This window comes from Rhincodon typus, chromosome 1 (genome assembly GCF_021869965.1).
Source record: "Rhincodon typus isolate 14 chromosome 1, sRhiTyp1.1, whole genome shotgun sequence".
NCBI lineage: Eukaryota > Metazoa > Chordata > Chondrichthyes > Orectolobiformes > Rhincodontidae > Rhincodon > Rhincodon typus.
This window is the reverse complement of record NC_063332.1, coordinates 160448702-160472449: the sequence shown is the minus strand read 5'-3', so window position 1 is coordinate 160472449 and position 23748 is coordinate 160448702. Positions and strand designations below refer to the sequence as shown.

At 41.8% G+C, this 23748-nt stretch overlaps 1 protein-coding gene across 1 annotated transcript in view; it reads right to left on the bottom strand.

Moving 5' to 3' along the window:
• LOC109931418 (FACT complex subunit SSRP1-like) overlaps window positions 1-18834 on the bottom strand; it is a 42418-nt gene extending 23584 nt beyond the window's left edge. The window contains exon 1 of the mRNA XM_048610418.1: window positions 18113-18834. Coding sequence (XP_048466375.1) covers window positions 18113-18393 — 281 coding nt within the window. The 5' untranslated portion in view covers window positions 18394-18834. The remainder of the gene's footprint in view (window positions 1-18112) is intronic.
• Window positions 18835-23748: the final 4914 nt, after the last annotated feature.

Below are 23748 nucleotides of genomic sequence, written 5' to 3'. Positions count from 1 at the left end.
AGCAGCCAACCACTGCTCATTTAAAAGAAAATCTAAACAAATGTGATAGTTTGATTTATCCACTGTTTACAGTTAGTATTATCATCCACATAAACAAAGTTATTCTCCACATAAACAACCAGAACAAGTGATACATTATTCCAGAAAATGTTCCCCAATGATTTTGACGTTAATGCATCCTGAAGAAAATGTACTAGATATTGCGGTATCAGCAAGGAATACTTCAGTTATTTTACCAAGGCCATAACAAAAAATTCCTGACATACTGGTACTCTCAAAAGATCTTAATTGAAAGAATTACCAGAGAAAAAAGTGAAAAGGCTTCTGAGTGGATGCTTCTACATACTATAAAAAATATTTTCACATCTCATGTTATATTTAACAAATATTGACAAGAAAATCAGCAAAAATCATCCTTTTAAAAAAAGCCTTTTGTTCCAACTTAAATGTATCTGATGGCAATAAGACAGGGCAAGTAACGGAGGTGATAGTTGGGGAACACTTTGGGTCTAGTGACCTTAATTCTATTTGTTTTGAAACAGTTACGGAAAAGAATAAACCTTCCATAAAAATTAAAGTTTTCAACTGGAGTAAGGCAAATTTTAATGGGATGAGACAAAAACTTTCAAATATTGATTGGAGTACTCTATTCGCAGTTAAAGGGACATCTGATTAGTGGTAGGCTTTCAAGTGTGATAATGAAAGTTCAAAGTCATTTTGTTCCTGTTAAAAGACAAGGCTGGTAGGATCAGAGAACAATAGACAAATGTAGATATTGAGGGTCTAGTCAAGAATAAAAAGAAATCATATATTAAATATAAACGACTGGGTTCAAATGAATCTCTTGAACAGTATAAAGAGTGTAGGGGCATTCTTAAGAGGGAGATCAGGAAGGCAAAGAGAGGATGAGATAGCCTTAGCAAATAAGGTTAAGGATAATCCAAAGAGATTCTATAAGTACATTAAGAGCAAGAGAGCAACTAAAGAGACAGTAAGGACCCTTAAAAGATCAAAGAGGTCATCTTTGTGTTGAACCTCAGGAGATAGGAGAGATAACAAATGAATACTTCATACTAGTTTTTAATTATGGAGAAAGAAATGGAGGCTAGAGAACTCAGGAAAATAAATATTAATGTTTTGAAAATAGTTCATATTTCAGAAGAGGAAGGGCTGGAAGTCTTAGAAGTTTTAAAGGTGGATAAATTCCGGAACCTGATCTAATGTATCCCAGGACTTTGTGGGAAGTTATGGAGGAAATTGCAGGGCTCCTTGCAGAAATATTTGTATATCTAAAAGTACAGCTGAGGTGCCAAATAACTGGAGCATGGCTAATGCTGTGCCTTTGTTTAAGGAGGGATGTAACGAGAAGCATGGGAATTATACACCTGTGGGTTTGACTTCAGTGGTAGTAAGCTGTTGCAAGTGACTCTAAAAGATAGGATTTATATGCATTTGGAAAGGCTGGAATGACTAGGGATAGTCGGCATAGTTTTGTGCGAGGGAAAAATCATGTCTCACAAACATGGTTACTTCCTCAAAAAATTTAATTGAAATGATTGAGAGCGAAGTGGTGGACATTGTTCACTTAGACTTTAGTAAAACCTTTGACAAGGTTCCACACAGTAGATTAATAAGTCAAGTTAGATCACATGGAATTCAGGATAAGCTTGCCAATTGGATGCAAAATTGGCTTAACAGCAGGAGACAATGATGATGAAGGGTTGTTTATCAGACTAAAGGCCTGTTACCAGCGGTGTTCCACAGGAATAGGTGCTCAGGCCACTTTTGTTTGTCATTTACATAAATGATTTAGAGGAGAATACAGAAAGCATAGTAAGTAAGTTTGAAGATGACACCAAGATGGGTAGTATAGCGGTCAGTGAAGGCGGTTATCTAAGATTACAAAGAGATCTTCATCAATTGGGTCAATGGACTGAAGAGTAGCAGATGGAATTTAATTTCGATAAATGTGAGGTATTGCATTTTGGTGAAAACAAACAAGGAATAGACTTGTACAACTAAATGTAGGGCCTTAGGTAGTGTTGTAGAACAGACAGACCTAGGGTTTCAGGTACATAAATCTTTGAAGTTTGCATCACATAAATAGATTGGGTGGTTAAGAAGTCATTTAGCATCAAAAACAGAAGTTGCTGGAAAAGCTCAGCAGGTCTGGCAGGATCTCTGAAGAAAAAGTCAGTGTTAACGTTTCGGGTCCAGTGACCCTTCCTCAGCACTGATGGTCGCTAGGAAAATGTTGGCTTATATGCAGAAAAATAGAGAGGGAGATAGGGTAGGCAGTAAATGATAGGATAGAGACCAAAGAAAGAGAAGAGCAGTTGGATAAACAAAGAAATTGATAACAATCTGGCCAGAAGGGTGAATAGTTGTTAATGGGGACTGTTAGTGACGAACAATGGGTAGTGTATAATGGCAGGCTATGTGGTAACAAGTCTGGGTTGTGGGGTAGGAGGCTAGGACATGGGAGAGTTTAGGCCCAAAAACTTATTGAACTCGATATCGAGTCTGGAAGGTTGCAGGGTCCCCAAGCGGAAAATGAGACATTGTTCTTCCAGCTTGCGTTGAGCTTTGCTGGAACACTGCAACAAGCCAGAGACAGAGATGTTGGTCAGGGAACAGGGTGGTGTGTTAAAGTGGCAGGCAACAGGTAGCTCAGGGTATTTTTTTGCAAGCAGAATATAGATGTTCTGCGAAGCGGCCATCCAGTCTACACTTAATTTCCCCAATGTACAGGAGACCACGTTGTGTGCAGCAAATGCAGTACACTAGATTCTGGGAAGCACGGGTGAAGTTTTGCTTCACCTGGAAAATATGTTTGGGCCCTTAGATAGTGGGGAGGGAGGTGGTGAACGGGCAGGTGTTGCACCTTTGCCGGTTGCAGGGTAAGGTGCCGTGGGGCGGTGTTGGGAGTTAAGGAAGAATGGACAGGGTGTCCCAGAGGGAACGGTCCCTGGGGAAAGCAGACAAGGAAGGGGGGGAGAAATACGTATCTGGCGATGGCGGAAATGGAGTCAGATGATCTTCTGGATGTAGATGCTGGTGGGATGGTAGGCAACATTTGGGGACCCTATTGTTGTTTGAAAGGGAAGAGCAGGGGTGAGGATGGAAGTGCGGGAGATGGGTCGGACCTGGTTGAGGGCCCTGTTGACAATGGTTGAGGAAGGTGGTGAACATCTTGAAGTCTCCCTTGTCGAAGTTGGCCTCACCTGAACATATGCAATGGAAACAGAGGAACTGAGAGAATGGGATAGCGTCGTTACAGGAAGCAGGGTGTGAGGATGTGTAGTCCAGGTAGCTGAGGGAGTCACTAGGTTTATGCTGGATATTAGAGGCCTGTCTATCGCCAGAAATGAAAACAGATGTCGAGGAATGCAAGGGAGGAGTCAGAGACAGACCAGGTGAAAGTGAGGACAAGGTGAAAATTGGAAGCGAAATTGATGAGCTTTTCCAGTTCCGGACAAGAGAGGGAAGCAGCACTGATGATATCATCGACATATTGGAGAAACAGTTGTAGGTGGGGGCGGAATAGGACTGGAACAAGGAATGTTCCACGTACCCCATGAAGAGTCAGGCATAACTGGGGCCCATGCAGGTACCCATGGCCACCCCCTGACCTGAAGAAAATGAAAGGAATGGAAATCCCGTCAGACAGAGGAGCAGAACTGCTTCAAGGTGGACATGCCAAGAAGAGATGTGGCAGTGAGTTAAATACTAAATAAAAACTGAAACAACTGCAGATGCTGTAAATCAGGAGCAAAAACAGAAGTTGCTGGAAAAGCTCAGCAGGTCTGGCAGCATCTGTGAAGAAAAAGTCAAAGTTAACGTTGCGGGTCCAGTGACCCCTCCTCAAACTGATGGTAGCTGGGAAAACGTCAGTATATATGCAGAAAAGAGAGAGGGGGATGGGGTAGGGAGTAAATGATAGGACAGAGCCCGAACAGAGAGAAGAGCAGTTGGATAGACAAAGCAGTCGTTAACGATCTGGCAAGGAGGGTGAATAGTTGTTATTGGGGACTGTCAGTGACTAACAATAGGTAGTGTGTAATGGCAGGCTATGTGATAACAAGTGGGCAGCTAGGACATGGGAGAGCTTAGGCCCAAAAATTATTGAACTTAACCCTGCAGTCCAGAGGGTTGCAGGGTCCCCAGCTCGCTCGTTCTTCCAGCTCGCATTGAGTTTTGCTGGGACAGAGCAACAAACCAGAGACAGTGCTGTTGGCCAGGGAACAGGGTGGTGTGTTAAAGTGGCAGGCAACAGGTAGCTCAGAGACTTTTTTGCGAGCAGAACGTGGATGCTCTGCAAAGCGGTCACCCAGTATATGCTTTGTTTTTTATTTAAGTCATTTAGCATGCTTGCTGTCATTGCTCAGACCTTTGAGAATAGGAGTTGGAACATTATGCTGAGGTTGTACAGGACATTGGTCCGTATTCTGGAGCGTTGTGTCTGGCTCACATTGCCCTGTTTTCTTATTAAGCTGGAGACATTTCAGAAGAGATTTACCAGGATGTTGCTGGGAATGGAGGGTTTGAGTTATAAGGAGAAGATGGATAGCTTGGGACTTTTGTCACTGGCGTGTAGGAGGTTGAGGTGACCTTATAGAGGTTTACACAATCATGAGGGGTACAGATGAGGTGAATGGGCAGGTGTCTTTTTCGTGGAGAGGGAGATTTCAAGACGAGGGGACATATTTGTAAGATGAGCGGAAAAAAAGGTTTTGAAAAATCTGATATGAGGAGTAATTTTTTTAAAAAATACACAAAGTCATAGCGATCTACAGCACAGAAACAACCCTTTGGTCCAACTTGTCCATTTCAACCAGATATCCAAATAAGTCTAGCCCATTTGCCAGCATTTGGCCCATATCCCTCTAAACCCTTCCTATTCATATACAGGTAGTTCTCCTATAATGAGGTAGTTGCGTTCTTGCGTAACCTCGCACTATAGAAAATTGCGTTATAAGGAAATAGTTATATCTGTACAGTAGAAAGTTTGCGTTATCCAAACAGCAACCACTATTCATCAGTTGTGTTACAGCCAATTCACGTTAACGAAACACACATTATTGCAGAACTAATGTACCCATGCAGATGCCTTTTAAATGTTGCAATTGTACCAGCCTCCACAACATCATAGTTGTGTCATAGAGTCATACAGCATGGAAACAGACCCTTCTGTCTAACCAGTCCATGCTGAACATAATCTCAAACTAAACTAGTCCCACCTGCCTGCTCCTGGTCGATATCCCTCCAAACCTTTCTTATTCACGTACTTATCCAATTGTCTTTTAAATGTTATAATTGTGCCCACGTCCACACACTTCATGCCACACGCAAGCCACCCTGTGTAAAAATTTTCCTCTCATGTGCTTTTTAGATCTCTCTCCTCTCACCTTAAAAATATGCCCCTTAGTCTTGAAATCCCCCATGCCAGGGAAAAGACACCTACCATTAACTCTATCTATACCCCTCTTGATTTTACAAACTTCTAAAAGGTCACAGAACTGGACATAGTACTCCATGATCAAAATGTCTCTTTCACTGCTGCCAGTGTGAAATCTTTGTTTATCTGTGTGCATGTTTAATGTGCTTTGTCCTGGATAGTGCTGAACTTCTTGAGCACTGGTAGAATGGTACGTAATGAAACAACTGGAGATCGTTCCATCCCATTCCTGATTTGTGCCTTGTAGCTGACTGACCAAATCTGGGAAGACGAGATCCACATTCCCTGTCTTGGAATACTGAGCTCTGATTATATTATTTTTATGGCTGGGCAAGCTAAATCAATGGGTTTGGAGTAGATGTGTAGCTCGGGTTGTGGATGTTGAGGTTGGTTGGCTGGCTCGCCGAGCTGGTTTGTTGTTCTGCAGACGCAGCCTCCGATTAAGCGTCAGTGTGTTTTCCTGCCTGGTTTTTAAACTCTGGAGTGTGTTGAGCTGGATTGCCTCACTTCCGGTTTTCCTTTGTAGTGGAGTGTATATGAGGTCAAGTTCTATGTGTTTATTAATGGCTTTCTTCGTGGAGTGCCAGGCTTCTAGGAATTCCCGTGCCTGTCTTTGCTTAACTTGTCCCAGGATTTCTGGCGTTGTTCCAGTTGAATTGGTGGTTCTCCTTATCCATGTGGATAGAGATGAGTGAGTATTGGTCGTGCAGAACAACAAACCAGCTCGGTGAACCAACCAACCTCAACTAAATCAATGGTGATCGTCAGGATATTGATGGCAGGTAATTCAGCCATTGTATTCCCAATGAATGTCACAGGGAGATGGTTAGATTTCTTCGCACTGGAGATGGCCATTACTTGGCACTTGTGTTGGTGCCAATGTTACTTGCCACTTACAAATTGATTTTGAACCTGCACGCTAAGGTCTCTTTGTTCAGCAACACTCGTGTGGAATGAACAGTTACAATAATGTTTAAAGGATGTTTAAATAAGTACATGAATAAGAATTGTTTGGAGTGATATGGGCCAAGTGCAGGTGGGTGGGACTAGTTTAGTTTGAGATTATGGCTGGCATGGACTGAAGGATCTGTTTCCATGGTGTATGGTTCTATGATTCAACTGAAAAAAAAGGAGGAAATTACATTGCTATTGTTTGAATCTCGATGTGTCAAGGGCTTACGATATGTTTCCAAGTTACTTTAAAACACATCAAAACAGTTATTTTGTCAAAGATAATGTTACATCAGATGCAAGATTTTGTTACTTGGGTAAATTATAACAAAATTTCATGTACAGTAGACAGAGATATTCAGGTCACAATTGTGCACCTTGCATACGAAAAAATGGATGCACGTGATTCACAGAAGACCAGTAGAAACTAGAGTACTCTTTAAAAAACAAAGTTGCCTCACACAGAATTACAATGTTAATAATCAGGCCATCTGGCCCAATCAACAGCAACACTCCACTCTGGACTCCTCCTCATTTAATTTACCAGTAATCCTTCCAACATTATCTCCCTTAATCTATCTTTCCCCGATGTACATTATGTGATTTGCCTCAACCACTCCCTTTGGCAGCAAATTCCACATTCTCACCACTCTCCAGAAGTTTCTTCTGAATTCATTATTTGATTTCTTAGTACAAACTTACATCGATGGCATCTAACTTTGCTCTACCCACATATGGAAACAGTTTGTGACAAGAACCCAGCAAAATCTTCAATAAATTTTAAAAGTTCTCTACCTCTATCAAAGAAATGCAGTCTTAATCATCCTTTCCTAATAACTATGATCTCGCAGTTCTGGCATCATCCTGGTAAATCTTTCAGGTATTTTATGTCAACTATGACATCAAGCCAAGATTTGTCATGGACTTAATAACCAACACCTCACTACTGTTCAATTCTATCCTATCATATGTAACTTAGAGTCATAGAGCTGTACAGCACAGAAACAGACCTTTCGGGTCCAACGTCCATGCCAACCAGATATCCAGCATTTGGCCCATATCCCTCTAAACCCTTCCTATTCATGTATCCATGCAGATGCCTTTTAAGTGTTGTAATTGTACCAGTCTCCACCACTTCCTCTGGCAGCTCATTCCATACATGCACCAACTTCTGCATGAAAAAGTTGCCCCTTAGGTCCTTTTTAAATCTTTCCCTGCTCACCATAAACCTATGCCCTCTAGTTTTGGACACCTGACCCTGGGGAAAAGACCTTGTCTATTTACCGTATCCATGCCCTTTATGATTTTATAAACCTTTATAAGGTCACCCCTCGGCCTCTGAGGCTCCAGGGAAATAGCCCCAGTCTATTCAGCATCTCCCGATAGCTCAAACCCTCCAAGCCTAACAACATCCTGGTAATTCTTTTCTGAACCCTTGCAAGTTTCACACTATCCTTCCTACAACAGGGAGACCAGAAAATTGAATGCAGTGTTCCAAAATGACCTGACCAATGTCCTGTATGGCCACAACATGACCTCTACTCCTACTCAAATCTTATACTCAATGCACTGACCAATGAAGACAAGTACACTAAATGCCTTCTTTACAATTCTATCTACTTGCGATTCTACTTTCAAGGAACTATGAACCTTCACCACCAAGGTCTCTTTGTTCAGCAACACACCACAAGACCTTATCATTAAGTGCATAAGTCCTGCCCTGATTTGCCTTTCCAAAATGCAGCACCTCACAATTATCTAAATTAAACTCCATCTACTACTCCTTGGCTCACCAGCCCATTTGATCAAGGTCCCGTTGCACTCGGAGGTAACCTTCTTGATTGTCCATGACACCACCAATTTTGGTGTCACCCGCAAACCTAATAACCATACCTTCTATGTTTGCATCCAAATTATTCATATAAATGACAAAAAGTAGTAGACCCAGCACAGATCTTTGTGGCACATCACTGGTCAATGGGCCTCCAGTCTGAAAAGCAACTCTCCACCACCACCCTGTCTCCTACCCTCGAGCCAGTTCTGTATCTAAATGGCTAGTTCTCCCAGTCTTCCATGTGATCTAACCTTGCTAACCAGTCTACCATGGAGAACCTTGTTGAACACCTTACTGAAGTCCGTATAGATGCCTTCGTTAATCCTTTTCATTACTTCTTCAAAAAATTTATTCAAGTTAGTGAGACATGATTTTCCACGCACAAAGTCAAGTTGACTATCTGTAATCAAGCCTTGCCTTTCTAAATACATGTTAATCCTGTCCCTCAGAATTCTCTCCAACAAACTGGGCACTGTTGGTGTCAGGTTCACCGGTCAGTTCCCTGGCTTTTCCTTACCATCTTTCTTAAATATTTGCACCATGTTAGCCAACCTCTAGACTTCCAGCACCTCTCCTGTGGCTATCAATGATTCAAATATCTCAGCAAGGGGCCCAGCAATCACTTCCCTAGCTTGCCATGAAGTTCTACAGTACACTTGATCAGGTCCCAGGGATTTATCCACCTTCATGCCTTTTAAGATGTCCAGCACCTCCTCTTCTGTAACATGGACATTTTTCAAGATGTTGCTATTTAGTTCCCCAAGTTCTCTAGCTTCTATATCCTTCTCCACAGTAAACACAGATGCAAAATACACATTCAACATCTCCCCCATCTCCTGCAGTTCCATGAGTAGGCAGCCATGCTGATCTTTAAGGCCGTATTCTCTCCCTGGTCACTGTTTTATCCTTAATGTATTTGTAGAATCCTTTTGGATTCTCCTTAACCCTATTTGCCAAAGCTAACTCCTGTCCCCTTTTTGTTCTACTGATTTCCCTCTTACGTATACTTCTACTGCCTTTATACTCTTCTAGCGATTCACTCAATCCCTACTGTCTATACTTGACATATGCTTCCTTCTTTTTCTTGACTAAAACTTCAATTTCTCTAGTCATCCAGCATTCCCTACACCACCCCCAGTCTTACCTTTCAACCTAATAGGAACATACTGTCTAGATTCTCGTTATCTCATCTTTGAAGGCTTCCCACTTCCCAGTTGCCCCTTTACCTGCAAAAATCTGCCCCCAGTCAACTTTTGAAAATTCTTGCTTAATACTGTCAAAATTCACCTTCCTCCAATTTAGAACTTTACACTTTAGATCCGGTCTATCCTTTTCCATCACTATTGTAAAATGAATAGAATTATGATCACTGGCCCCAAAGTGCTTCTCCCCTCAGTCACCTGACCTGCCTTATTTCCCAAGTGTAGGTCAAACTTTGTTCCTTCTCTTATAGGCACGTCCACATACTAAATCAGAAAATTTTCTTAATATAACACAAAACTGTGGACATCGGAGATCTGAAACACAATCAAAAACAGAAATTGCTGGAGAATCTCAGGTGAGGCAGCACCTGTGAAGAGAAAACAGTTATTGTGTGTCCAGTAACCGTTCTTCAGCTTTTGTTATAGCTTTAATATATATTGCAGATTTTTGTAATAGATTATTCGTACTCCCAGATTCCTTTAGATTATTTTCTAATATGTAATTCTATTTCTTCCTATTCCTGTGACCCAAAAACCATACCTCATTTATCTATGAAAAATGTATTCATTACAGGCCCATTTTGCAACTTTATCAATACCTTCAAGTAATTTTTGAAGCCTTCTTTAGTTTTTGATTCCAAAGCATAGGTCATTGATATGAATAGCAAAGTGTTTCCAACATTGATTGTTCCACTTCCAATCTTCTGCCACTCTGAACAGTGGCCCTTTAGGCCCATGTTTTGACGTTTAGCCGAATAGGTCCATTCTGTTCTGTATTCTCTAACCTAATTCATTCATCTTATACAGGAACTTCTCAATGATCTTCTGGAAATCCTGAAATATCATACCTGCTGCATTACCTTCACTTACTGCTAACTCTTCACTGTGGTCAAACAAGCAAGGCATTCCTTGACCTCACCCTGAACAACTTTTCTTTCGACTCCTCTAATTTCCTTCAGGTCAGTGGGGTAGCCATGGGTACCCACATGGGCCCAGTCATGTCCGTCTCTTTGTGGGATAGGTGGAACATTCTTTCTTCCAGTCCTATTCTGGTCCCACAACTCTTTCTCCAGTATATCAATGATATCATTGGTGCTGCTTCCCTCTCTCATCCAAAATTGAGAAAGTTTATTGATTGCACTTCCAATTTACACCCTGATCTCATCTTCATCTGGTCCATCTCTGATTCTTCCCTTTCTCGACATTTCTGTTGCCATTTCTGGGGATAAGATGGCCATGAATATCCACCGTAAACACACCAACTCCCACAGTTACCTTGCCTATACATCCTCATACTCTGCTTCCTGTAAAGATTCCCAGTTCCTCTGTCTCCGTTGCATCCGTTCCAATGATGCCAACATCAACAAGGAAGCCTCCAAAATGTCCACCTTCTTCCTCAACCAAGGATTCTCCAGCACCATTGCTGACAGGCCCCTCAGCTGGGTCCAACCCATCTCCTGCACTTTGGCCCTCAGCCCCTCTCTTCCTCCGCACTGCCACCCCCCCTCCCCCACAACAATACGGTTCCCTACCTACCATCCCACTAGCATCCACGTCCAGAGAATCATTACCCACCATTTCTGCCACCTCCAGGGAGATGCCACCATTATATGCAAGGGAAGGGAAAGCTGCTGCAGGGACCATTTCTTCTGGTACAGCCTGGTCGACTACTCCTTGACTACGAACGCCCACCACAGCCTGACGGCAGCTCAGCTTGCAAGCTCAGAAGATGTAACACCTATCTCTTTATTTCCTCCTTCCTCAGTATCCAAGACCCCAAAGTGCTTTACCTGCACTTCTCACAATCTAGCCTACTGCATTCACTGCTCATGATGAGGTCTCTCTATATTGGGGAAACGAAGCATAGACCAGGTGAACGCTTCACAGAACACCTACATTCTGTCTGCAAATAAGACCGAACTTCCATTTGCCTGCCACTTCAATATACCATCCTGTGCCCTGCCAACATTTGTCTCAGGCTTTGTCTCAGTGCTCTAGCTAAGCTCAGCGCAAGCTGGAAGAACAGCACCTTATTTTCTGCTTGGGGACCCTGCAGCCTTCTGGACTCAATATCAAGTTCAATAACTTTAAGGCTTGAGCTCTCCCAGGTCCTTACCCCAAACCCCACACACCAGGCCTTGATATTACGTGGTCAGCTATTACACACAACCCACTGTTTGCCGCTAACAGTCCCCATTAATAGTTATTCACCCTCCTAGCCAGATTGTCATCCACTCCTTTGTCCAAATGTTGTTCTCTCTCTTTGGGCTCTATCCTCACCTATCGTTTACTCCTTACCCTTCCCCCCACCCTATCTTATGTATAAACTGATATTTTCCTAGCTACCATCAGTTCTGAGGAAGAGTTATTCAAATGTTAACTCTGCTTTTTCGCCACAGATGCTGTCTGACCTGCGGAACTTTTCCAGCAATTTGTTTTGTTTTTGATTTACTGCATCCGCAGTTCTTTCAGTTTTTATTAAGCACGACATTCCTTTTTGCAATCCATGTTGACTAACCATTTGTATAATTCTGGTTTCTAAGTTCTTCTATTTTCTCCTTTAGTGGGAATTACTCCCAAATTTTAAGCCATTTGCTTCATAGCTCCTGGGCACATTCTATCTTCTTTTCTGAAGGAAGGTACCGTATTATTTACGCACTAGCTCTCTGGAATGCCTTCTTCCAATGAAATAGTATGCGCAACAGTGTTTTCTACATATATTATTTCAAAAAAAGAAATCAATGCAATTTATATGAAGAGGGCTTTTAGATATTTCTAGACAATTTGTTCAAATGTGTTATGATACACCTCTGAAGAAGGTGGGACACTACCACTGCACAACTGATCTCAAATAGAGAGTTTTATCCTGAGTTTAATTATCTTAATTACTTGATACTTCCCTTTGTTTAAACGTATCATATACAATTTCTACTCTCATCTTCTGACGGAATGTTCGGGATCCACTCTCCTGCTAAATACCAAAGCAAAATTATCAGCCTGCTTTCCAAAATCAATGCATTAAATGAGAAGCTATATTTTTCACCCAATCATACATGAACTGAATCTCTCAAATAAGACCTATTTATTATAAAAAGCTAGAAACTTGCTCATTGGATTATTGTAGACTAGTGACACTGCTCACATAGTCCAAGTAATTCAGACTAATTACAAATATAGATGTTTTGTGCAGATTCCTTCCGCACCCCCTACCATGGCCAACTTGTTCAACATATCTGCAACATATTAAATATTTGCAGAAACAGATCTCGAAATACTTGAATAAAACAGGACTATGTCCTCATTGGATTAGCAAAATCCTAAAAGCTCTAATATTTCTTTAATAAAGTATTTACCAATTCTGTCTTAATACGTACTTATACAATTCTGCATTAACCATTGTCTATTTATGCTCCCAGGAAACACCTTTGAATATTTTCACTATGTTAAATGAGGTCTCTAAAATAATTACACTCTCAACCTGTTCACTGCCTAGAATTAACATGTCCAGTAGTTAGCCATCCACCAGATGTGGCCAAACACTACTAGGTCCTTCTCTAGTCTGATAAACTAGTTCACTGTTCCAAGTATCATCCTAAGATGCAAACCATCCCGTCAAGTTTCGCATCTCAACTGCAAACCATCTTCTTAAATCCTTCGCCCCTTTTCTCTTCTGTCCTTAGTGTCAATAAAAAGTGCCATCTTTAAAGTGTACTTTACCCTGAACCGGACTTCTCACCTTTCTCCAGTTTCATTCCTGCCTGCATCTCCTGGTCCTTATGATAGAAAACCATTAACAGTATTGGCTGTCTTCAGGTATTATCTACCTTGCTATTACATCTGCTTTGAAAAGAAAATCACCCTACAGTTCTTGCAAACTGCCATCGCCTGGAATATACAGTCATCTACAAAATCCATTCTCATCTTTCTCAGAGCTGCATGTCTGAATTCTTCCAAGAAGATTTCTGCCCTTACCATAGAACCACAATATCTCTAATCAAAATCACAGATTATCATAAACTCCCAGCAATCTGACATGGATGGTGAATAGAGTGTGCCAGTTACATGAATCTGCCAATTGCATAAGAAATACTCCTACAAAAACTCAATACCAGTACTCTCTGGCTTTGACTAAAAAAAATCTTCAATTGAAATGTCAAAAGAACAGTGCAATTTACTCACTGGGTTCTGGAAACGCTGATAATTATTTCATCAGGGTCATCAACAGAACTAGCAGCTGCACCTTGAGCAGCATCTGATGCCAAGGGCTGAGGTGATAGGGATTTAGATCTAGTAGCCCTCTTGAATAAAGTTGGGAATGAAGAAGATAAAACTGCATCACAGTTTGTGCAGTAAAGCAGTTTTGATGTTCAACAAGATTCAGGTTATTTTCAAATTCTTGAGCAGCAGTCTACCAGTGAAACTCTAAACTTGCTCCCTTTGTCATCACTTTCCTCTTCTTGAATTTTAGGTTTGTGACAATTCAAAATAGTCTAGAATTTCTTCATGTCATTTAACAGCAGCATCCTTGTCAACATCCAGCTATGCATCATGTTCATCTCTGGAAATATTTTTCACTGGATTTACAGCAGTAACAGTTAAACAATGCCATGCTTTTGTCTCAGTTTTCATTTGCTTGCTTTTTCATACACAAAATCCTTCAAAAACTTCCTCATTATGCATCATTATTCAAAAGTGACAAGAGGCCATAGGTTGTGCCAGCACTTCCAAAGGGTGTCACCTTTCACCTGGTTCCACGCACAAAACATGCTACAAATGGTATCTTTGCTACAGCACTTGGACTAAAATTTGTGAATTTTCCCTTCATGGTTTGTCAGTTTTCTCACAAAATCATGTGGGAAACACATTTTCAAATTTTGGATCGTACCCTCATCATTGGCTGAGTCAAACTTGTCACATTAGGAGGGAGAAAACACAAAGCTATCACCTTTAACAAGTTTTCCGTGCTGGTGGTGGCAGCAGTGGTGGGGATAGGAATGAGGATGTGCACAACAATTATCTAATAAAAGCTCAACTTGCCATCTTCAGGTATTCCTTTCTTTCACAAATATTCTTTCACAGAAGGCATAAAACTATGATGAAACTACCAAGTGGAAATTTCCACATCCATCCAAGCATTACCATGGGCTTTGTAATCAATAGGAATATGAATAAAGCTTTGAAACATCTTGGTCTTGCATAATTTCCAATAATCAATTTCACCTTATGCACTCCTATAGCATTCACACACACAAGCATGATCACACAGTCTTAATTTTGCTGAAAAAGCTGCTTGTGCTTTTCATCAAGTTGCGTTGGGAAGGGACTGCCACACTGACGCCACCTCATCAGCATTATAGATTTGCTCGTCACATTTACTCAAGTTTATTTAAATTTTCACAATAATCTTCAGCTGATTTTACACCTGCAGATATCTGTTTCTGATACATCAATCTTTTGGATTCCATGCCATATCTTAAAGCAAATGAGCCATTCTTGAGAAAAGACACACAGCTCGGTGATTTATATCATTTCAAAATTCTTTCACCTTTTCCACTAGTACTGGTTCAGAAGTACATGCACCTTCTAACCTCTACCAAAAAACATTCCTAAAATGCATGATCCAAGTATGCAAGTTGAGGTGTACAATGCCATTTTACGCTTTATCACTCACAGATTTCACGAAGAACTCTAAGCTTTCCACTTTAATGTCATAGATCATTGATGAACCAACATTGAGTCCACAAAAGCACACTGCAACTTTCACTCTTTTCCAGTCTTTCATATACATCAATTTTCTATTTCAAAGTCAAACAACAGGTTTTCATTTTAATCCTTGCTTGGGATACAGTAAACTTGGAGATTAATGTGTGAACGATTTCAGATATAATGTGATCACTAATTCAACTAGCCGCTATTGTATGAAACTGTGTTAGTGAGAACAAGCTTTGCTGCTGTTGATGGCTGGGAGAATTACTGCATGGCAGACATCGTACACGCACCAGATCTTGGCATGGCAAGTTCAAACAGACATTTTCAAGGAGATCTAATATCTCAAGACTGCACCATCAGCAGCAATTGAATTGTGCTCCAACATAATCTGCAACCTTATGGCCTGGCATAGCCACACTCTTACTACCAGAGGTCCAAACCTCATTTAGTGAGGAGTGCTGGAGGCCAAGTCAGGAGCAGCACGAGGTAAAACTAAAAATAAAGCCTCAATCTAGTGAAGCTACAAAATAGACAACAGACATGACAAACAACATAAGCAGCAAGTCACAGAGCTAAGAAATTTCCTAACTGACAGATCGTATTTAAGTTCTGCGGTCCTACCACATGTAGTCACGAATGGTGGTCCATAGTGGGAGAGCTCAGCACATCAATGCTATCAAGCAGCACTGGGTTTGCAATGACCTACTCACTCATTTGATTCGATTTATTTATTTATTGTCACGTACGTCTTGTTACAAAATATAGTGTAAAATGTTGTTTAGTGACGCCACTCTCAGGTGCCATCTTAAACTACAGAAAAGTAACAAAATATATAATATAAAGGCAGAAAATTGAAGAAATAAAGGAAGTGTCTAACTTTACAGCCATTGACACTCAGTTTGGGATCCCCCATGCCACTCACCTCCTGATCTCCTTATAAACTTTGCCCAATTATGAACAAAGAAGCTGAAGTGAGTGTGACTGCCCTGAATCTAGACCGCATTTGACCAAGTGTGGGTGGCATCAAGGAGTTGTAGGAAAACAAGAGTCAATGTGAATCAGTTGTTGGAGTCAAACCTCGCACAAAGGAAGATGGCTGTGGTTGTTAAAGGTCAGTTGTCTTAGCTCTAGGACATCTCTGCAGGAGTTCCTTGTAGTAGCAACATCAAAACATAGGAGTATTCAGACTCATTGAGTCTGCTCTGCCATTTAATTAGATCATGGCTGATTGGATAAACCTTTATCTAATTTCCTGCCTTTTCCTCATAACCCTCGATTCCCCAACTGATTAAAATTCTATCTGAGACCGGAATACACATAACAAACTAGGCTTTACAGCCCTCTATGATAAAGAATTCGACAGATTCACTACCCTTTGACAGAAGAATTTCCTCTCCATCTTGGTCTTAAAAAGGGCAACACTTTCCAAAAGATGAAACAAGCTTTCCATGTTTATCCTGTCAAGTCCACCAAGAATCCTGTATATTTCAGTAAGATAACTTCTCATTCATCTAAACTCCAATAAAAACAGACCCAAACACTCAACCCCAGTTCCTTCATACCTATCAACGTGGTGAAACTTCTCTGAACTGTCTCCAATGCCAGTATATCTTTCCAGATAAGGTACTCAAATGTATTTACAGCATTCTAGTTGAGATTTGACTAGCACCTTGTGTAGCTTTAACAAATTCTCCTTATTTTTATACTCCATTTCTTGCAAAAAAAAGTTCAACATTCCATTTGCCATCCCTATTATCTGCTAAAATTGTATTCCAGGTTTTTGCAATTTATGCAAGAGGAGTCCAAAAGCCTTCCTTGGGGCAATGATCTTTAGCCGCTTCGACGATTTTCCTCTTATCATAAGGTCAGCAGTAGAGATGTTTGCTGATGACTGCAAAACGTTCAACACCATTTGCAACTCCTCAGATACTAAAGCAGTCCATGTACAGATATAGCAAGATCTGAATGATATCAGGTTTAGACTGATAAGCCGCAAGTAAAATTCACATCACAGAAGTGCCCAGCAACAACCATCTTCAGCAAAATAGAATCTAACCACTGCCCCTTGACATTCAATGGCATTACAATTACTGAAACCCCACCATGGTGGTTACCATTGACCTGAAACAGAACTGGATAAGCCATATATTTATTTAAATGGCTACAAGATCAGGTCAGAAGCTAGGAATCGTGCAACAGGTAACTTGCCTTCTGACTCCCCAAAGACTGTTCAATAGCTACAAGGCACAAGTTGCCTAGATAAGTGCGGTTCCAACAACACTCAAGAGGTCTGATGCCAATCAGGACAAAGCCCCTCCTGAAGGCACACTGCAGAAAATCACCAAGGCTCTACAGAAAGCATTTTTGAAATTCGTGATTACTAACATCAAAAAAGACAACAGCATTGCATGGGAGTATGTCCACTTCCAAGCCAAACATCATCCTGACTTTGAAATGTTTTGCCATTCCTTCCACGTCATTGGGTCAAAATCTTGGAACTTCGTCCCTAACAGCATTGTGGATATATATACAGCTAATGGACTGCAGTGGTTCAAGAAGACAGCTTACCACCACCTTCTCAACAGAAACCAGGGATGGGCAATAAATGCTGTCCCAGCCAGCACTACCCACACCCCATGAATGAATAAAAACTTCATAAAACACAAGTTGTTGAACAAATGCAAATGTTTTAGTTGCTGAATCCAAATCTCAGCAGTCAAAGCTGAACCGGCTTCTATCTCACCTGGATGGCCCAGTTACCTGAAACATCTCTCTGCCCGATGTTTATGAACTTGTTGACCCCTCAATCATTGACTCTCTGCTCTCTGTCAAATCATAAAGACGTGGTGAGGATAGATCGAATGTAAAGCAATTAACACCAGCTCAGACTAGTTGGGCTGAAGAGGCCAGTTTCTGTGCTAGTATACGCTATATAGGTGCAGTGACCAAACCCCGTACCTGTGCTGACCATCAAAATTCTCCAAGGAGACGGTGACCGGCACACTCCCGATGAAAGTGGCCGTGTCGCCACCCGCTCTGTTGCCGCAATAGGCCGGCACGGCGCCGCTACCACCTCCAACGACGGCAGCTGCGGCAGCAGCAGAGCAAATCGCCGGCTCCGTCCTGACAGCCGCTTTCCTAGTCGGCTGAACGGCAACGAAAGGGGACGAGGCGAAGTCAGTCCGCGGCGGGGCCTGCGGGCGCCTTGCTGCTTCCACCTTCCCCGATTGCAGCTCCATGTTCACGCGCAACGGAACGCGGCCCCCGGCCGCCTGCCAATAGAAGCAGGGTGGTAGGCGGTGGGCGGGCCAAGACGGTGCCGGCCAATAGAAACAGAGTCCAGGTTGGGGGTGAGGTTTCCGTTCAGAGGCAACCAATAGTTACGGACTAGAGGCGGGGCGGGAATGGCGCGGCATGCGCGCCGACAGGTGCCTAGCGTTCGACAATCGCGCGCCCAACAGTCCGAACTGTCGGCCGTTAGAACCAGTACATTAACAACCATCACCTTCATTCACTCGCGCCCTCGCACGCACACACCCCTCCCCCCGTTCGGTCCTGCTCCAAGGGCGCAAACGGAATTTGGTCGAATATAATTAAAATAATACATCTTTTTGATCCAAAGAACTCAGTAGGCGGAGGACGAGTGCTAAAAAGCCGACCGATGAGTTTCGTCGCTGGCGGCTCCACCGACCGTTAGGTCCCCACCCGTTAAGCGTAACGGGGAGCGTTAGAACGCTGCGGTGCGGCCCTTGCACCAATCGGAGCGTAGCGAGGTGAGGCCAGCTCCCGAGGGGCGGGGCCTGACTGTGCGACCTTGTAGACTGCCGTCAGCCAGTCAGACGGCAACGGCGAGAAGAGCAGAGGAGCTTCGGTCCGCGGGCCATGCAACCAGAGCAGCCCCCGACGCCGCAGCATGGCAAGTGGCAGCTGAACGCCGCGGGAGATGGCCGCAAGGACGAGGCGCAGTCTGCATCTCCCGCCGCCACGGCGGAAGAAGACGGTCAGTACCTACTCGGGGCGATCACCGCTTCGTCAGCTGTTCCTGGTTACGGACGTCTCAGGGGAATTGTTACAGTCGCAACAGTGGATCATGTCTCTGTGTGCCAAATGTCAGTGTGCACCCCAAATTTGGATTAGTCTTATAACATTTTCCACGGGAAAAAAAAAGACAGATCTTTGCATTTCAATTTGTAAAAAGAACACAGTTTGTTTTTGTGCCAGGATGAAGGTGTGGTATGCTTTAACTATGCCTTTTTTTTTGCACATAGTGTGTACTGTTATGCATTTCCAGTTATTGTCGAAGATTATTTTAATATCAGAAACAAAAACAGAAACTGCTGTTTTTGTTTCTGATTGTCAGCCTTCACCTTTTTATTTTTAAACATTACTTGTCGCTAAAAGTCAAACCGTAAAATGCCCATTTTTTTTCTAATTTAACTATGTAGGTGATTTTACAAGCAGCACTATCAGTTGATACGGGTTTGTACAAAATCACTTTTGATCTCATTGTATTTGATAAATTTGAAATGACTTTGTTTGAAATGGTGCAAACCAAATAGCAGAATTTTCAAAACTGGGCTAATCCAGAAATAATCTTTTGAGACCCCACTTTTATGAAATGGCCATCAAGATGAAACTTGTGTTAATGAAATTATGAATATTGTGAAAATACATTTTATCTTGTATTTTTACAATCACCAGATGTCGCAAAGTACTGTACAGCCAACTAAGTACTTTTGAAATGAAGCCACTGTTTAAAATGTATTAAATAGTGGGGGAGATACAATTTGCAAAAATAGGTGGCCTGTAATTAAAACGCAGTAGAACTGCATAAAAGAATGAATGCTGGAATCATGCTCAAAATCAAGGGGAAAAAAAAAGACCTAGCGTGCAGACGTGACTTCCAGCTGCAGCACTTCTACATCTGTTGGGATTTTCATATTTGTGAAACATATGTCTAGTATTTCATCATCAAAGTGATAGTTTTTATGTTTTTTTTGCTGAATGAATAGAAAATAATTGGTTGAAGTACTTCATGAATAGTGTCCGGATAATTATCTATTTCTGCAAATCTACTATAGAATCTTACTTTCCCAGCATAGAAATGAACCTCAGCTTGTATTACTTAAGCATCTTTAACATAAAATGTGCCAAGGCATATCATGGGGGGTTTCGGGGTGAAATTTGATACTAAGTTCCAGAAGGATTTATCCTTTTTTTGATGCCAAATGATTAGTCTCACAAAGGGCAGCACGGTGGCTCAGTCGTTGGCACTGCTGCCCCACAGCACCAGCAACTTGGGTTCGATTCCATCCTCGGATGACTGTCTGTGTGGAGTTTGCACATTCTCTCCGTGTCTGCGTGTGTTTCCTCCGGGTGCTCTGGCTTCCTCTCACAGTCCAAAGATATGCAGGCTAGGTGGATTGGCCATGTTAAATTGCCCATAGTGTTCAGGGATGTGTAGATTAGGTGGGTTATAGGGGGATGGGTCTGGGTGAGATGCTCTGAGGCTCGGTGTGGACTTGTTGGGCCAAAGGGCCTGTTTCCACACTGTTGGAATTCTATAAAGGAGACTTTGGGGATAGCTATTAGCATGTTCAGACAAGTAGATTTTGGGAAATGTCCAAAGGATAGAGACGAAGATAGTGAGACAGGTACATAGGGAAGAAATTCCAGGACATTAGCAACTGGACACCAGTAGTGGATCAGTTATAATAGGGAACTTCAAGATGCCAGATTCAGAAGAGTACAGATATTTGATACAGTTGTAGAGATGGAGGCAATTTGAAATAGGGAGGGCTGTGGAAGAATTTGAAAACAATAAAAATAACTGATTTTTTTCTTGCTAAATATGAAGTGAATGAGCCAAAAGAATCAAAAACAATGCATTGACAAATCATTGTAAGCATCTTACTATGAAAGGACCTTTTCCCAAAGTGGTGAGAAGTAGTAATTAGAAAGGTTTATTGTTAGCTTGAACTCTGTCCTTTTAAAGTTTACAACCATCTCTTCATTTCACCTGACGTATTTTGTACCTCAGTGGTGGTCTCACATTTTACCACAAAACATAGGATTCATCTAAATAAAAATTAATGTGCTGCTTAAAAATGTCAGGATGTTGTAATGATATGACAGAAAAACCATTCTGGCCTTTATTTGCAAAATGATTTGAATGAGCTAGCCTTTTAGGCAAGGACTTGGATGCCAATTTGTACTTCATGACAGTAGTAAGATTTTTGTACTCATCGGCACATTTTGTATTTTTTTCTTTGAGTGACACAGCTTATGAAATGAAAACGGACAGAGCGGAAAAAAATAGGGAACAAACTTCCCTAAAATAAAGAACTGTGTTGCAAGAAGGGTGGTGTTAAGAATAGTTGAAGATGTTAAGAAAGAATTTTCAATTTGTTAATCAGGCCAGAAGTGGGGATGTTCACCAATGATTGCATAATGTTCATACACTATGCGTGACTCCTTCATTAAGGAAGGAGTCCACATTAAAATGCATCAAGATCTTGACAATATCCAGACCTGGGCTGACAAGTCTCAAGTAACATTTATGCCACACAAATGCCAAGCAATGATCATCTCCAGTAAGAGGCAATCTATCCCCATCCCCTTAACATTCAGTTGCCATCACTGAATCCCGCACTATCAACATCTTGGAGTTACCATTGACCAGAAACTCAACTGAATTCCCCACATAAACACTGGCTACAAGGGCTAGCCAGACACTAGAAAAACTGCCGCAAGTAACTCACCACCTGGCTCCCACTTGCTTGGATGAGTGCAGCTCTAACAAGAAGCTTGATGCCATTCAGGACAAACCAGCCTGCTTGATTGGCACCACATTGACTAACAACCCCTCCCTCCACCGATGCTCAGTAGTAGTAGTATGTTGTATCTACAAGATGCACTGCAGAAATTCACCAGAGATCCTTTGACAGCACCTTCTAAACTCACGAAAGTTTCCATGTAAAAGGACAAGGGCAGCAGATACATGGGAACACCACCACGTGCAAGTTCCCTTCAAGCCGCCCACCATCCTGACTCGGAAATATATCACCATTCCTTCACTTCACTGGGTCAAAATCATGTAATTCCCTCGGTCATTGTGGGTCAACTCACAGCACGTGGACTGCAGCAGTTCAAGAAGGCAGCTCACCATCACATTCTCAAGGGCAACTAGTGAAGGGCAATAAATGCTGGCCAGCCAGTGGCACCCACATCCCACGATTGAATTTTAAAAATTTAATGATTTTACGTCTGCTCTAGTTTGCTCAGCCTAACTGCAAATCCACATATCATATCCCACTCAAATTTGTCAATTTGTGCACAACAAAATCCAGGCCTGACATTTCTTTGCTGTATTCAGGGAATGATTCAGACTGGAAGTGCTGTGTTTTGACTGGCCTTTAAGCCGAGGACCTGCTTGCCTTTTCAGGTGGAAATGAAAGATCCCATTGGACTACTTTGTAAAAGAGTAAATGAGTTACATCCTGGTGTCCTGACAAGTATTTATCCCGTAATCAACATTGCAAAAACAGATTATCTGGAAACTGTCATGTTGCCAATTGTGGAAGTTTGCTGTGAAAATTGGCTGCCAAGTTTTGAGTTCTTTTTATTCATTCACGGGATTTGGCTGCCACTGGCTAGGCCAGCATTTATTACCCATCCCTAATTGCCCAGAGAGTAGCTAAGAGTCAAAACATTGCTCTGGATCTGGAGTCACATGTAGGCCAGACCAGGTAAGGATGATAATTTTCTTCCCTAAAGGACATCAGTGAACTAGATGCACTTTTCCTGACAATCAGCAATTGTTCGTAATTCCAGATGTTTATTGAATTCTGCCATGGCAGGATTTGAACCAAGACACCCCCCCAGAACATTGCTAGAGTCTCTGAATTAATAGTCCAGCAATAATACCACTAAGCCATTGCCTTCTCATTGACGGTTTTCAACAGTGACTAACTGCAAAAGAAAAACGATCCATTGGCATTAGAGTGCTTTGAAACAACCAGTGGTCATGAAGGGACTGCATTAAGTGCAAGACTTTATTTTTACCACTGATAAATTGAGACCATGCCATTTCCATATGCTGATGAATCTTGCCTATTTGCTTTTGTTTTGCTAATTCTCTTAAGCTCTTCAAACTTCTTGGTTGGGGAGAGGAAAGATTGCAAATCTAGTTCACTCTTGTCTGTACAGTTTCATGCTACTTGTTTCTCTTCAGGTTATGTAGGGATTCCAGGCAAATGACTCAGACCATGAAACATTGCCCAATTCATCCACTAAACTCTCAGCTATTCCATATATGAAGTAATGCTGAAGCTGCTTGACTGCTATCCCTTTTATAGACCTTGTTTTTGTGGCAAAAGTAAGAGACTGCAATTTGGTTCTGTTTTTAACCACAAAATTACACTTGCTATAACTGATCTCATCGAGTTAGGAATTCATTCATTCATTCAAATATAGCCAAAAAAGTTGCACTTACTGAACCTTTGAAAACACTGCTGCATTTTTGAAATTATACTGGTTATGCCATTGTCTTACGTTTGCAAGATAAACCATATCTTTTTTAAGACATCTCCTTT